This window comes from Xiphophorus maculatus, chromosome 17, assembly GCF_002775205.1.
Source record: "Xiphophorus maculatus strain JP 163 A chromosome 17, X_maculatus-5.0-male, whole genome shotgun sequence".
Taxonomy (NCBI): domain Eukaryota; kingdom Metazoa; phylum Chordata; class Actinopteri; order Cyprinodontiformes; family Poeciliidae; genus Xiphophorus; species Xiphophorus maculatus.
This window is the reverse complement of record NC_036459.1, coordinates 5340015-5354899: the sequence shown is the minus strand read 5'-3', so window position 1 is coordinate 5354899 and position 14885 is coordinate 5340015. Positions and strand designations below refer to the sequence as shown.

The 14885-nt window shown below is 40.3% G+C and overlaps 2 protein-coding genes across 2 annotated transcripts in view; one reads left to right on the top strand and one right to left on the bottom strand.

Moving 5' to 3' along the window:
* Positions 1-3138: 3138 nt before the first annotated feature.
* On the bottom strand, positions 3139-7158 carry LOC102237966 (troponin I, slow skeletal muscle-like). Its single transcript, XM_005807418.2, has 8 exons — positions 7090-7158; positions 6661-6694; positions 6518-6559; positions 6097-6138; positions 5005-5136; positions 4838-4927; positions 4124-4306; positions 3139-4042 (listed from the first exon to the last, which is right to left on the bottom strand). Exons 3-8 carry the CDS (start codon positions 6536-6538, stop codon positions 3941-3943), a joined length of 570 nt encoding a protein of 189 aa, XP_005807475.1. The 5' UTR covers positions 6539-6559; positions 6661-6694; positions 7090-7158; the 3' UTR covers positions 3139-3940.
* Positions 7159-13224: 6066 nt separating this feature from the next.
* The window catches only part of st8sia1 (ST8 alpha-N-acetyl-neuraminide alpha-2,8-sialyltransferase 1), a 28514-nt gene continuing 26853 nt past the window's right edge, over positions 13225-14885 (top strand). The window contains exon 1 of the mRNA XM_023350066.1: positions 13225-13961. Coding sequence (XP_023205834.1) covers positions 13783-13961 — 179 coding nt within the window. The 5' untranslated portion in view covers positions 13225-13782. The remainder of the gene's footprint in view (positions 13962-14885) is intronic.

The window sequence follows — 14885 nt, the reverse complement described above, 5'->3', positions numbered from 1 at the left end:
ACAAGTACAGGCTGAAAGCGCTGTTATCTGTTTCCGCATTATCTTTGAAGACAAAATATGATTTCTTTTTAAGTCAAGACCTTTTAAGTTAGATACAGCGAAGTGAACTGGTACAGCGGTAATTATTTATTTTTTTAGATTAGGATAACACTTACAACTTTGTGAAAATTGTTTTAGTTTTCGTGTTATGAGACGTGACCAAAAACACGTCACATCTCGCCTTGGTTTAGACATACAGAGAGAGCTCTTTAAACTTCTCTCCTCTTGTCTCACACAATAAGACCATGTAGCTTGATAAAGTAGTTGTGTTTAGAAAGCTTAGCACATTTACGATTTGGAGGCCGAGATGAAAAAATCTTCATTCTGACATGCCTTCCATACAACTGGTTAAGATTCAGATACCATTTAATGGTTGCTGTGGAGTTTTGGTGATCCCAACATTCCCCCTTCGTTGCATTCACTGTCCCCGAGCTTAAAGAATCACATTGTCCATTCCTGCTTCGCTTGGTGGCAGAATAAACAAGTTATTGTCAGTTATTGCAAACTTATTGCCAAAGTGATTTTGTTAAAAACGATTGCTTGCTGACTTTTCCTAATATCTTTATGACAATGTGCTCCTGTTGGATAAATGACTAATGCATTTTAAGGCCATGGTAGAGCTTGCTTTAACATGGGTGCCAACATGTGTGGAGGCTGCCATGCTCCAACGATACACTGCGGTTGCAAACATCGCTGCTGTCATGCAGCTGTCTGCTGCCACCAAGTGGCTTTTTCCGTGAGTTTGAAGATCCGTTTGCGTCGCATCATCTCTGCCTGTTTCCAGATTTAGCAAATAATCCATTATTTGCTAAATAATGGACATCAGGGGTGTCAAACTTCAGTCCTCAAGGGCCAGTGTCCTGCAACGTTTAGATGTGCCTCTGCTGCACCACACCTGAATAGAATTATTAGGTCATTAAGGCTCTGGAGAATGTATCTACACAAGGAGGAGGTCATTAAGTCATTTCATTCCAGTGTTTTGTACCTGTGGCACATCTAAAAACTGCAGGACAGCGGCCCTCGAGGACTGGAGTTTGACACCTGTGCATTAAAAAAAATATTTTTAAGTATTTCCTAACTCATTCTCACACCACATCTAATGTGAGCATCACAAAGTATATTGCATTTGAATAAAAATGCAATTACCTTTTAGCTTGTTTTAAACTATTTTTGTACATTTTTGATTTTACAAACAGTTTTTAAGAGACGTTGCCAAACATCGCATTCTATGGTTTGCCCAAATTGCAATTTTTGTTTTGAGATACTTCTTTTGATGTAACATGTGTCTGTGTTGGGTGTACATTTTGAGAGTAATATGCTCATTGATAATGTATGTCAATGTTGGGGATGTGATTTAGATGAAATATCCCAGTTTTATGCATTTTAATTTACTCTTGAACCATTTACTCTGAAAATAAAGAAAATTCTTTCTTTGTGTACAGATCTTTGAACCAAATCTCTTTGAAAAATGTATTTTCCTACAAGTTAAATTCAAAATTTTTCTTTAGCTTGAAAGAGAGCAGCATCCCAGATCCTTACTGCGCAGAGGGAAACGGAGAAATATACTAGAGATTGTTTCTATAGACTGCACAGCAGAGGCAGTCACAGGTAAGATTCATTATTCTTCATCGATTCTCTCTAATCCCTCAAAGCAAAGGAGATGATGATGATAAAAGAGAAGAAGATGGATTACAGAGCCTGTTTTACAAGTCAGTCGGGTGCTTAGGGAGGGGACCTTTTAAAGTCCATGTCTTGCACATTCTACTGCGTCAGCAGTTTCTTTGAGCGTCAGCAGACTGAGGCCTGTGAAATGTTGAGCTGCTTATTTTAAAAAGCCACAAAGAATCCTTGAGGAGTGAGACAGAGGCACTCAGCTGCTGAAAAGCAGCTAAGCCACGAGTCTCGTTGAATCATAGAGGCAGTTTTCAAACGTTCCCTGGTGAAGCAGAACTATTCATAACTGGAGACAGGCTGCTTGCACAGTCGCTCGAGGGAAAGCTGACACTAGTGGGTCAGAATTCCACTCCCAAATGTGTTAGTGTCAACGTAAACCCACACGCTAAATTCCACGTAGCCTTTTGCAAAAACCTCAAAGGAGAATTCTTTGGGTTTTTTATGTTTTTCTTTGTGGTCAGCAAGAAGCAAGAAGTAAATTGTTTTTGTCACAATGACTTTTAGAGAATTAGTAGAAAACAATCCCAAAAGTATAACTAACAAAAATTCTCATGCGAGTGTCGTCTCTGAGCTGGACTCGCATTTGGTAGAGAGATTCAGAAATCAGATTCAGCTTCTAGATCAACTCCAAACCCTTGAGATATTTAATTATCTTGACCAGGAGAGCTCATATAAGTTCAGGCTACTGCAGTTCAATGGCTTATAATTTCAGTGCAATTATAAAATTTTGTTGTTCATGTCCAGTTATTGGGACAACATTAGCGTATTTCTTTCATATGTGATGAAATACGCGGATCCTCCATTCAGCTTATTGGATATTATTTCTACCGAAAAAAAAAAATATTACAATTGCACATGTTATTTAAAAACTAATGGGTAAGAACATTATGAATGGAAATTTTTGACGCCTCGTATCAAAATTCCAGACTTCGATACCGTCTAGCGCTCCTCTGACCCAGTGATCTGGACGAGGACTCGCCTCTCTATCCCGCCCCACAGTCAAAGCACCAATAAACACCTGACTTCAAACCGGCCCGACTGGAACCACAGCTCCTTACCGGCCCGGCCAGCTCCGCGAACGAAGATGCAAAAGTGGACTTTGGTTTTTGGGCAACACTGAACATTCCAGCATGAGAATGACTCAAAACACACAGTTACAGTGGCGATTAACTGTTTAGCTATCTGGAAATAAAACATGTTTGGATGGCCCCGATTAGATTCCCGACTTCAATCTGAGAATTTGTAGAGGGCACCGAAGATTAGAGTGACGACAACACAGCTTTCCGGCCAGCAACTCTTGTAGCTCATTAAAAAGGACACACGCCACACTTTTCAGATTTTTAATCACAAAAAACCTTCGAAAAGCATTTCCACTCGTTATGCTCTGCTTTTTGTTGTTACAACAACAAAAAAGTCCCAATGAAATAGATTAAGGTTTGTGTTTATTATGTGTCACATTGTGGAAAGATTCATTAAGGTATATTAATACTTTTACTAGGCACACAAAACATTTTCAGCTGCTTGGACACAGACGGACTGCTTCACAACTCGCCCCTAACAGCATGCGGCACAAAATTGAGGCTACATTTGCTGGGAACATGAGCGTGGCTGCTGTTGCCGCTGCTGTCGTGCTTCCAATGACACTCCCAGGTGCTAAATGCCACGTCAACCCGGCGACACGCATAGGGGGAGCAAAGGACTGCAAGCAAAGCATAAATCAGCAGTTTATGCTTTGCACTATAACTCGTTATTTCTTTTATCTTCCCCAAATACATTTTAATGCTTACTTTTGGTTGCTGAGGGAGTCACAACAAACATAGAGGTCACGTTGCCTTCATGCCGTCTATTTAAATCTGATGCATTTCTGGGAACACCTGTCTTTTACCCCTCCCTGATTCGTTCATTGTCCTTTTTATAATTCATCACAGCATCGCCGCGCTCCCTTTGTGCCTCGTGTAAACTAACGGGTTCCAAGAACGTGAAACATGATAAAGTCAGCTATAGATATGGAAACAGTGATCGTTTTTTTTTATTTAGCTCATCTTTGATCACTAAGTGTCAGAACAAAAATAAAAATAAATACTGGGTTGCTACTTGTCTTAAAATGTTGCATTGAAAAAAAAAAAAAAAAAAAAAGCAAACAAAGATGCCAAAGTTAGCCTTCGAGTAAGTGTGTCATATTTTCTTTTGTTCTCCCCGATGACTGTCCAGTTTTGGCTTCGACATCTCATTGCGCTCCGCCGCCGGTATCGAACATCTTCTTGCGGCCCTCCATGCCCGACATGGCTTCCACGTTCTTACGCCAGTCACCCACTTCGCTGGTAAGGACCTGAGGAAGAGATCAAAACACTTGAAATATTGAGACGGCCTAAATGAAGCACAGATGAATAAACGGAGAATCTACTCATACCTTATCCTGCTTGACATCTTCCTTTTTCACAGACTTGAGGTTGGCCCTGAGGTCCATCGAGCCTTTGTGTTTGGAGCCCAGCAGAGCTCTCATCATCTCGTCTGCTGAGACCCTCACCTTCCTGAGGGCGGGCTTTTTAAACTTGCCTCCTAGATCCTGGACTTTCAGCTTCAACTCGTGGATCTAAAGCAAAATGTAGCAAAACGTGAACATCCTGTTATAGTAAAGTATTTGCAGCGATTCCACTTATATATATAAGAAACTTTTTTTCTTTATTTTTGCTCTATTCCTATTTTCATTCAGAACCGCAAAACTTATGCACATTTAGGAAGAAAGAATAATGTAACAAATTATAACATGAAAATAAAATGCAATTTCATGATAATTTCTTTCTAAATTTACTGAAAAATGAAACAACTTAGATATTTAGATAGAAATAATAATAATACAAGAATTTTAATGTAATTTGGCTGGAAATCACATGGTTTCATTTATTCGTTTAGATGTTCTCATTTCTGGGGGGGAAATATTTGCAGAAATTGCATGAAAGATCGTCGATTTCCCAGTGAGCCGTGTGGTTGCAAACCTAGGTGACTGGAAAGTTCAACAAACTTAAAAAAAGAAACTATGTCTTTAGTCTCAGGTTTTCTAAGTATATGTGTATAATTAAATATATTGCAAATGTATGTAAGACGTGACAAAGTAGGAACTTACGTCTTTGTTGTGTTTGCTGACTTTATGTTCGCAGTCATACCTCTCTTCATCCACAATGTCAATTTTTTCATGAAGCTGCTTGCACAGTTTCTGAAAGGGATATCTTCACATTACAGTCCAATAAATGCGTCTAAAAATAAACTTCATTTGGCATAAATCCCTCTTACTTGGAGGTCATCCAGTGACAAACCGGACAGTTGCAGAGGAGGCAGCTTTTCCTTCAGGTAGCGCCCTTTCTCCTCCTCCCGCTCCTGTCGCTCCCTCTCCAAATCCTCACATGCTCTTTGGAGGAGCAACATCTGATCAGAACAGTTAGAAACAATGTTGGTCCCAGGCCTGATGCAGTGGATTGCTTCCCCTTGTTTTTTTGTTTTTCTTTCACAATTGTCACACCTTCAGAGTAATTCTCATAAAGACAAAGGAAACAAAACAGACCGCTCAGGAATAAAGTCGCGCAGAAGTAAAAAGCAGGGTTGGAATACAACACTGGTCCAAGCTTTGCACATCTAATGGTGCGCTGTGCGGTTCACCACAATTCAAACCCGAGCTAGAGGGGAGAGCATTAATCAGAGTCCAGGTGGGAGAATCTGTCAACTTCCAGCAACAATAAACAGAACATTTTTTTGGGACGAATGGCAAGAAGAAAGCTACTTTAAAAAAAAACAAAAAACGTCATCTTTGATTTGCCACAAGCCAAATAAGGATCAGTAAAGGCACAGAAGATGTTCCTCTGGTCAGATTAGACAAAAATTGAACTTTCAGGACCTACGTGCAAAAATCCCAAGTTGGCAAGAAAGCTAACGCTGCTCATCACCCTGAACACATCATTGCCACAGTCTGGTAGTGGCAGCATCATGCTGTGGGAAGACTTTCCTTCTGCAGGAAAAATTCAAACGTGTCCGAGACTGAAAATCATCAGCACCTTTAAAGATGCCCTGCTTGTGCAAATCTAGTGGAGACATCTTTGCAGAGACATAAAAACAGCTATCAGTGCAGTGAAATATGACTGATGAATAAGAAAAACGGCACACTTCCAGGCTTTTATTTGTAGGTTTGCACTGCTTTGTAAATGTCCATTACATCACATTTTCATAAAATTGAAAATTTGACTTAAAGGGAATACTTTTGCAATGTATTGCATGCCGTTATTAATTAATCAAAATCGCAGAATCTCTAGACTAGGACAAAATGTGAAATATCTGTGCTGCAGGATTGTGGGGGGTAAAAAAAACAAACAAAATGTGACATTTGAAACTTACTTTGAGGGAGAGCTTGCGGGACGCCGAAATCTTTGACTTCGGCTGTGGGAAACGAAATTCGTATGAATGAAATGTAGTTACGTGACACAATTTGTGCAAAAACAAAATCTTCACATTTCTACTAAAATCACACAATTTCAACATTTTTATCACTCCAGAATATTTGTGTTTAAGCTGATCAAGATAGCTGTGAACCGCTTCATGTAAAGGGAATGCCTAGAGAAGCTCAACACCACTCGCTGCGGCCACATGTGCAAAGATAACACTTTATTATTAGGACGGAGTCAAGCGGAAAGCTCTCAAGGATGCCGATAGCAATTTTGACAGATAACCGCCGCCACATCTTTGCCATGTCTGTAAGGACAATGTGTCCTCTGTCCCATGCATGGAGGATTAACACAGTGGAACATAGCTGGCTCACCTTATCCCCTTTGGGATTCATGGCTGCACGTCTGCGAAGGGCCTGAAACGGCAAATGGGGACATGTGAGACTGCTTATCAAAACACGAGCAGTTTGGTTTGTTAGAGAATCACAAAATGGCAGCAGAAGTGGGATTTTATTACCTCAGTTTACCTATAATTATAAAATATCAACCACCTGGAAAGGAAACAAAACAAATCTTATTTCCAATTTAGGCTATTAATTAACCATGTAATTCAGAAAGATTAAAGCAAGGGCAAAAGGACAATATTTATTCTGTATTTGGCTTCATTAAAAGTTTGGAACCCGGCATCAGTATTGTCACTTGGACCATCTAAGCTAAATCAAATGTGTTGCAGTTCAAATCTTTTCAGCAGATTGATTGTGAATAACGCATACACAAGTAAGCAACAAAGGTGAGCTGTTACCCAAGGCATGTCATTTTTTAATACAGAGCTCCAGATTTGCTCTCCTAAGTAGCCCGACGATACTTTTGACTAAATAAAAGCATCAAAAACTAGCGATTGGTTGAGATTAAGTCATATTTTAAACAAACTCCAAAGCAAGTTTACCTTTGAATGGATGTTTGCCGACGTGTGGAGTCAAACAGCAGCTGCTCCAGACAATGGAAAGCTTTTTATATAAAGAGGGGTGAGGGGGCGGACAGTAAATATAACGTCTGGTCTGAAGAATGTGCTGGCACGAGACCAAGAAGAGAATATCTCCTCCCTAACACTGTAATAATGCCACATAGGGGGTAATGATCTATCATGAGCGCTGCTTTAATGATATCATCTTTTCCCTCTGGTGTATGATGTGTTTCACTCTTTTAAAGTGAACAACCACATTAACACACTTCTCCCCCATCCCACAAATTTATTTGGACTCAGTTTACAACTAATAGTCATCTCAAGGCGAACTCGTATCCAGCTGTTTGTTCTTAATCAAACTATCTAATTGATTCCAATGCAAAGCGTTCATATAGTCACATTCAGATTGAGTAGTGTACAATCAAATTCAGTTTAAATTATGGTACAGTGCAGTAAGATTAGATTTTTTTCACTAAACACCAATCGGTAAAGATCTATGTCCAGCTGGAAGGACTGAGTTATTACCAATCCTCCTGAGTAAACATGTGGTCATTTCTGGGTCGACAAAAAAAAAAGAAGAGAGCACACAGTTTATAGGAACCATAGTGATTTTACTGAGCAAATAGATACAACCAATCACCGAAGCACTGCACCCAGAGTCTTTGCTATGGAAACAAACAAAAAAGAAAGAAAACAGAGCATATGCAAAGTTTATGGCAGCAATAACTCCATTAACGCCGCTTTGCTGGGAAAAGAGACGGCCGAACACGGCATCAACAGGCCTGGGGTACCTTCAATGGCTCGAAAAAAAGGCAGAGAACAAAGGCGAAGGCAGCAAAAATTGCAACTAATTTCAAATAAATTTATTCATAATGAACAGAACTAGAACTACTGTACATTTTCTCAATTAGTCTAGCCTTTTTTTAAAGTTTCGTATTTATTTTCTACAAGTGTTCTTCTAGCCAATCATCCATCCATTTAATATTTTTGTGTATTTTACATCAAAAACAACTAATATTTTCACAAAATATGTTTCAGCTCTTGTCTTTCTATTTTGTTTATGAAAAAATTCCCTAGCGCATGCTAGTTACATTCCCTAACTTAAAACGATTCTAAAATGATATTTAATAATAATAATAATAATAATAATAATAATAATAATAATAATAATAATAATAATAATAATAATAATAATAATAATAATAATAATAATTAATAATATATTCTTCTGAAAATAAGTTGGTCAAATAAAATAGGGCGGCAGCTTTGGACATTTTAGCCTTTGAGTTGTGAAAGGCATATGTTTCCAAATTGTCACTCAAAACATTTGGCTGCAATTTAACCTTTTAAATGAACTACTTTGACTCTCACTCACAAGGATATTCGATAGTGATATTTGTGTTAGAGGAGTGTTTCCTGGGTTTCTGCATGAATCCAAAGCTATTCTTAAACTAGCTGGCTAGTTTAAGAAACGGCAAACGTTGGTTGAGATTAATTTCCCAACCCCCGTCTCCTCGTTTTGAAAATATATATATACATATGCATATTCTTTGCATCAAATGTAAAAAGATTTAATTGGACATTTTCCGAGCACTGCTGCCTCCAAGCCAGGCTTTAAATTTGGAGTTGGCAATGTCGCCTCCATGTTTGTGTGGGCTGTCCTCAGGCATTTAGGCCACTTTAAATTGCCCTTTGGTGTGAGTGTGTGCATGCATAGTTTCATCTCCCGGGTGTCTCTTAAACCCAAAACTACAGATTTGTTGTCTCTGTTTGCACATCTCTTTATCAATGCTTTTTAAACTTTCTTACACCGATGCCATACTTTCAGTGTCATCATTTTGTGTCATTTCATAAAGTGATAAACAGAGTACTAGCAACTGGAAGGACAAAATGACCCATAATTTCAACATCAAGTTATTAGAGACATGGGGTTTTTTTGCGTTTCAGAATTCACCGCGAGGCACTCTTTGACCTCTTTGTCATAATAAACCCTTTTGTTCTGTATTTTCTATTTGTATCTCCTTTCATCAGTTCCTCGGCGTGGCATTGCGAAGATTTCAGAGCGCGAGCGCTAATCTTGACCCGAGCTGCCACACTATTTGTAAATCACTTAACCCCTGCTGCATCAAGTTTCTAATCTTTCCAGAAGCTTCCACCGGAATAAAGCTGATGTGAGCGTTAAGGTGTTTTGGGTAAACTGAGCACTGGCTTTCTTAGAGGAACACGAGGTGCTGTGATAAAAGATTACTAGTCAACAGACTTGTTAAGGCTTCTCAGAGATTAGAAACAATAATGAGAGCAAAAGATATTAGTTTGCATAATGCGACAAGCTCATTTGGTGTGCTTTCTTGTTTTCCTGTCCCATTTGTGATTTTCAAATTAATTAAAGCTCATTAGAGTTTATTTTAATTTGGAGACATTTTTTAGTTATATTGTGTCGGAGATGTAAAGAGAACAACAACACCGGGGCCAATAAGAGGAGAAAAGCTGCATGGAATAACAAATGCTCTGTTATCCAGCAAAACCTCAGCAGGTGGGAGAGCTATTCCTGACGCAACCCAACTCCGCTACTGTCACCACCGAGACGCATGTGTTTTTATGATGCACTTTGAAGTGCTGTTGCTTTAAGTTGATGAGTAACATTTAGAGTACGGACAAAAGGGAACTGTAAAAAAACGTAACATGAAACTTAACGGTTTAGTGAGTTTTCACTAAATTCCACACATGGGCATGACATTACGTCGCAGCGGTTTGGGTTTTCTATTCATTTCTGAGAAAATTGAGTCGGTGCAGATTTTAGGTCGTCCAGAACACAACAACCCTATAAGCACTTAAACGGGAGATGGCCGAAGGTTTTTACTTGTTTTCTGAAGACGTTTCTCGTTCTTCGCTTGTTATTAGGATGTTGGAGCATTAAACTGGAGCCAGAACAGTCCCACAGATGAGGCAGGTTAGGTCACAGGTCACCGAGCATGACCTTGGTTTGTGTTCCTGTCATTTCTGACATACTTCCTGAGTCACACCTGTCTCTGACACGAGAGATCCGGTCAGGTCCGTATTAAGGACAGTTTTCCTCAGACTGCATTCAAGGCTGGCCTGTAAAACCTGCTCCAATGTGTCGATTAGAGTTTCTTTTTGTATTTATGCATGTCTACTTTAATTTTTATATTATGGATCTGTTTTTTTGTATTTTCTCTTCCTCTGCGTTCTGTAGTTTTATGGCATTTGCATCCTGTTTGTATTTTGCCAAAAACTGCCAATTTTTACTTTGCTGTAGTCGTTTACTTTCTAGTCTGTCTATAAATTTGCCAGTATGTTGTATCCGTGTCACGCACACTTCTATGCCTTTTTTCCAAAAAAAATAATCAAAAACATTGTTTTTAATTATCTAAATAGCCAGGCTTTCCTTTCTAATTGCCATATTCTATTTAGACTCCATTAATAAATACGTCTAAGGTTATGCTTGTCCCTTGTTATGGTTATATGTGTTGGGTCTTTTTTGATCTAACACACCTTAAATAGATCTTGATTTATTATATCATTATTATTATTTTGGTACAAGTTTGCTACTGCTAACACTTTTCAGCTTAGACTTTGCACAAACCTTTGATTTGTAACTCCTCTGTCTGCAAAGCGCAGAGAACAGCTTGGACATGACTTCACCCAAGTGGCCTGCATCATCCCCTTCGCCACCCTCTCAACCTTGACTCTGGCTCGCCATTAATCCCAGCAGGAGCCGCGACCGCCCCTCATTTCTCAACGCCTCACTTGGACGAGCCTCTGTTGCATTTAAACCGATCAGGAATGTTGTTGTTTCTTTTCTATTTATTTGTCTGTCAGGTTGCCCTGAGAAGCCGGCCACAGGAAACACTTTAGGCATGAGAACCTATCAATGTCAAAAGACACACTGGCAAAGAGAAAGCACAACTGGCAGCTGCAAGGTTCAGATTACAGTCGCCCGCTCTCTACGCCTGCACTAATTTATACTTATGGAAATGAAGCGGTTAAAAGAGGTCTAAACACAGAACCTGCTCTAAAAGAAGGAAAAGAAAATTTACATCTACTTGACAAATCATGAAAAGTTCTCTAAATGTCCTTAGTTGGCAAGCAAATTACAAATATGAGAACATTTTAATAGATTACACTGAATGATAAGCTGCTACAGACAGCTAGGGGGGAATTCCTGGGTTAGAAAGACGATAAAGCAGGAGTCTCAAACTCCAGTCCTCGAGGGCCGCAGACCTACAGTTTTTAGATGTGCCACAGGTACAAAACACTGGAATGAAATGGGTTAATTACCTCCTCCTGTGTAGATCAGTTCTCCAGAGCCTTGCTAATGATCTAATTATTCTGTTCAGGTGTGGTGCAGCAGAGGCACATCTAAAAGTTGCAGGACAGCGGCCCTCGAGGACTGGAGTTTGACACCCCTGCGATAAAGTGTCTTTAGAAGAGACTAAGTGTGTTATGCCGGTTTGGTTTGGCATCATTTTTGCGATTGCTGACAAAAGCCAGCAGAGGGCCTGAACGCAACACAGTTCAGGCTCCAGCATAAAGCCAAAGACCACAGCTTTTTTTTTTTTGTTTGAAACAAACAAACAAAAAAATTTTGTCAAAGTGACATGCTGCTTATCTTGCAACCCTCATGCTAAATCTAGAACAGAAGATCTCCACTCATGTCAGCTTTGGTGTTGCCATTTCCTTTGAGAACATGTTTTTGTATATATCGTATTCGTATATTTCTTTTACCACTTCCTGAATACAGTCGTCACTGCGCTGCAGCTATAAAATGATGCTGCGAAACTGTTTTGCAACCTTTTCCTCACTGATACCTCATAAACTAGACACTCAGTTTCAAAATATTGAGATGGACCACTGTGAAAAGAAAAGGCGAGAAACTCCTTACTGAATACATGCAGAGGAAAAATTACTTTACATGACTGAGTCATATGATGAAAGTTGAGCTTTTTTCAACTAACTTTAATTACTAGCTAAAAACTAATGGGTCACCGGGGTCATAAGTCCAGCAATGAACCAGATATGTCAGCCATTTGTAATGGAAGGAAAGTAACTGCTGTGGCTCTGCTGGTGTTGCATTAGAATAATTTTGATCTCAAAACTCAAGATAACAAACTAATGGATGCGACTTGTTTTCATTTCAATGGTTCCCTTATGTAGGATGGCGTCGGGCCAATGAGTTACAGATTACCTGAACCAGACGGAAATATGCAAACCATCAAACCACATTAGAGTCCTGCGCGCTGAGCTAATTTTATGTCTATAGCACATATTCAGCAACCAGGCAATTCAAAGTGCTTCATATAAATTTGAGGAAATACAAGCAAAATAACAAAGGAAAGCAAACAAAAAGTACTTCACAATTTATAAACTAGTAGGAGTTTATCGGGATTCTTGTTCTGATAAAACTAAATGCTGGTTCTCAATGTTTGATTCTATACTTTCTAATTTTGTTCTAGTTTGTTTTGTTGTTTTCTTTTTAACTAACAGGAGTTTCTGTATGTCTTGCTCTGATATTAAAAGTTTAGTGCTAAATATTGATCTAAGGCACAGGTATCAAACTCCAGTCCTCAAGGGCTGCTGTCCTGCACTTTTTAGATGTGCAACGGGTATAGACCACTGGAATGAAATGGCTCCTCCTTGTGTAGATCAGTTCCCCAGAGCCTTAAAGACCTAATTATTCTATTCAGGTGGTGCTGCAGAGGCACATCTAAAAGTTGCAGGACACCGGCCCTTGAGGACTGGAGTTTGACACCCCTGATCTAAGGTAATGAATAGTTTCTCTCGATAAACTAATAGAAGTTTCTCTGGATTCTAACTTTGTTCTAATTCCTGCTCTGGGCTGAGTGAAGAATAAAACTAAATGTTGTTGTTCTGGGCTGCTGAGCAGAATAGCTCAGGGGTTTTGTCAGAGAAGTGAGAGCGGTTGTGCGTTGCACCTGCAACAACCTCGTTTGGGGGCTGATGGTGATTGAAATATACGGCGTTGGAGCGCATGCTTTTACTTTGAAAGCCACATTCTTTTCTCCACGTCCACAATTTCGTCCGGCTTTACGCACCTCCATCCCCACAAGAAGTACTTTGTCTTATTCGGAAGGGGGTTGCGCTCCTTTAGAAAGGAGGAGGATTGGCCCGGTTCATCTGGGCCGCACACTTTTCTTCATTTTGGGCTACAGCCGGGGCCTCAAGGAAAGCCCCGGATCCCGTAAGAAGGGTGGCTTTTTTAGTACTCAAGGTCGAGGAGGGGGGAGCAACACGGACAGAACGGGATGCTCCAGAACCTCGGGCTTGAAGAGGGGGGCCCCCCGTCTGATTCTTCACAATAACCGTGGTTTGGATGATGGTGGTGATGCACATCCAGCAGAGCGCCGGATTCCCACAAACCCTCACACACTGCGCCACAGCCCAGCAACCGAGCGTGAGCCACCGCACGGACACACGCTTCTGCTTCTCCTGTGAATCAGAGCCCGTCTCATTCAAAGTCGGACTTTGAATGAGATGCATGGACCAAACCGCCGGGTAACCGAGCAGCTTGTACCCCGGCTCACGCTCCTTGTCGGGATGCTGCACAGGGAGCAGCTCTGATCTGGCGATTTCAAAAGGTTTCTGACGCGCCGCTGCCGCTGCTGCTGCTGCTTTGACACAAGACGGAGGGGGAAGATGTTGGTGCGATGCTGCCGGGTTAAGCTGTCGGTGTGGGCCGCTCTGTGCGTGCTGGTGCTCGGCTGGTTCTACGTTTTCCCTGCGTACAGACTTCCCAGCGACAAAGAGATTGTGGAGGAGGTGCTGGGACTGGGGGAAGCTTGGAAGAAGAACCAGACGGGTATCGATTTGTACAGGTCGGTTCCAGGCTCGCATTTCTCCCTGACTCTCAAATACCGTTAGAGCTTATTTATCCTACATTACATTTGGTAAGGAAGACTGAAGAGTAGCTGATTTTAATCAGTGGAACCATTTTTTAAATTTATTTATTTATTTTGGGGTTTTTTTTGCATTTACGTCACTCTGAAATGAAATCATCGCTCAATGAATAACTTGTGGAATGATGTTATGAACCAAATATTTTTTGAATCTTTTGATCAGTCAAACACTCGTGGCTTTCTTTCTGGCCTACAATAGAAAGCAAATAATCTTCAGAAAGTGAAACTTAGTGGCAGAAGTTCCTATAAATGTGTGGCACTTGCAGGTTGCTCTGCTTTCACATTTCCTTCTAGTTCACCCCAAACCAGCTCGACGCAGTTAAAATCTGAAGACTGCGCTGACCATTTCATGTTTTCACCTTATCTTGTGATTTCTTCCTTTCTAGTTCTGTCATAGCATGGACCTTTTGATTGTTGTCTTGCTGGATGAACCTTTGACCAACTAAGCGCATGCTAGAATATGGAAGCCATTTTTGGTTCAGAGTGCCTCTCACTTGCTGCAACTGTCATACCAGCTGCTCGAAGGCCTCTCTTTAATGTTGAAACTATGGTTTGTTTACTACAACCACTATGAAGCTGTGGTTGAAGCCGTTGGTCTGTGATCTGCCTAACACAGAAGCTGGTAGCACTTATCCTGCATTTTTTGTGGCTTTGTGTCGGCCAGCTCGCTTCCTGTCAGCCTGTGGTCCATTTGATGGCATGGGGAACAACTCTTGACTTTCTTTGCAATTTAATCTTTAGAGAAGGATCATCACCTGCTTTCAAAGCTTTATCAACCTTTTTATGTATTCCTGAAATGTGCATTATTATTCCGTTTGGGATAGCTCAATCTTTTTTTTAACC

Excerpts from the sequence above, each read along its gene's own strand:
- LOC102237966 (XM_005807418.2), bottom strand. The coding sequence starts at position 6,538 with ATGAATCCCAAAGGGGATAAG. Across the intron at positions 4,928-5,004 it reads TGTCACTGGATGACCTCCAA|AAACTGTGCAAGCAGCTTCA; the intron begins GTAAGAGGGATT and ends TATCCCTTTCAG. Across the intron at positions 4,043-4,123 it reads AAGATGTCAAGCAGGATAAG|GTCCTTACCAGCGAAGTGGG; the intron begins GTATGAGTAGAT and ends TCTCTTCCTCAG.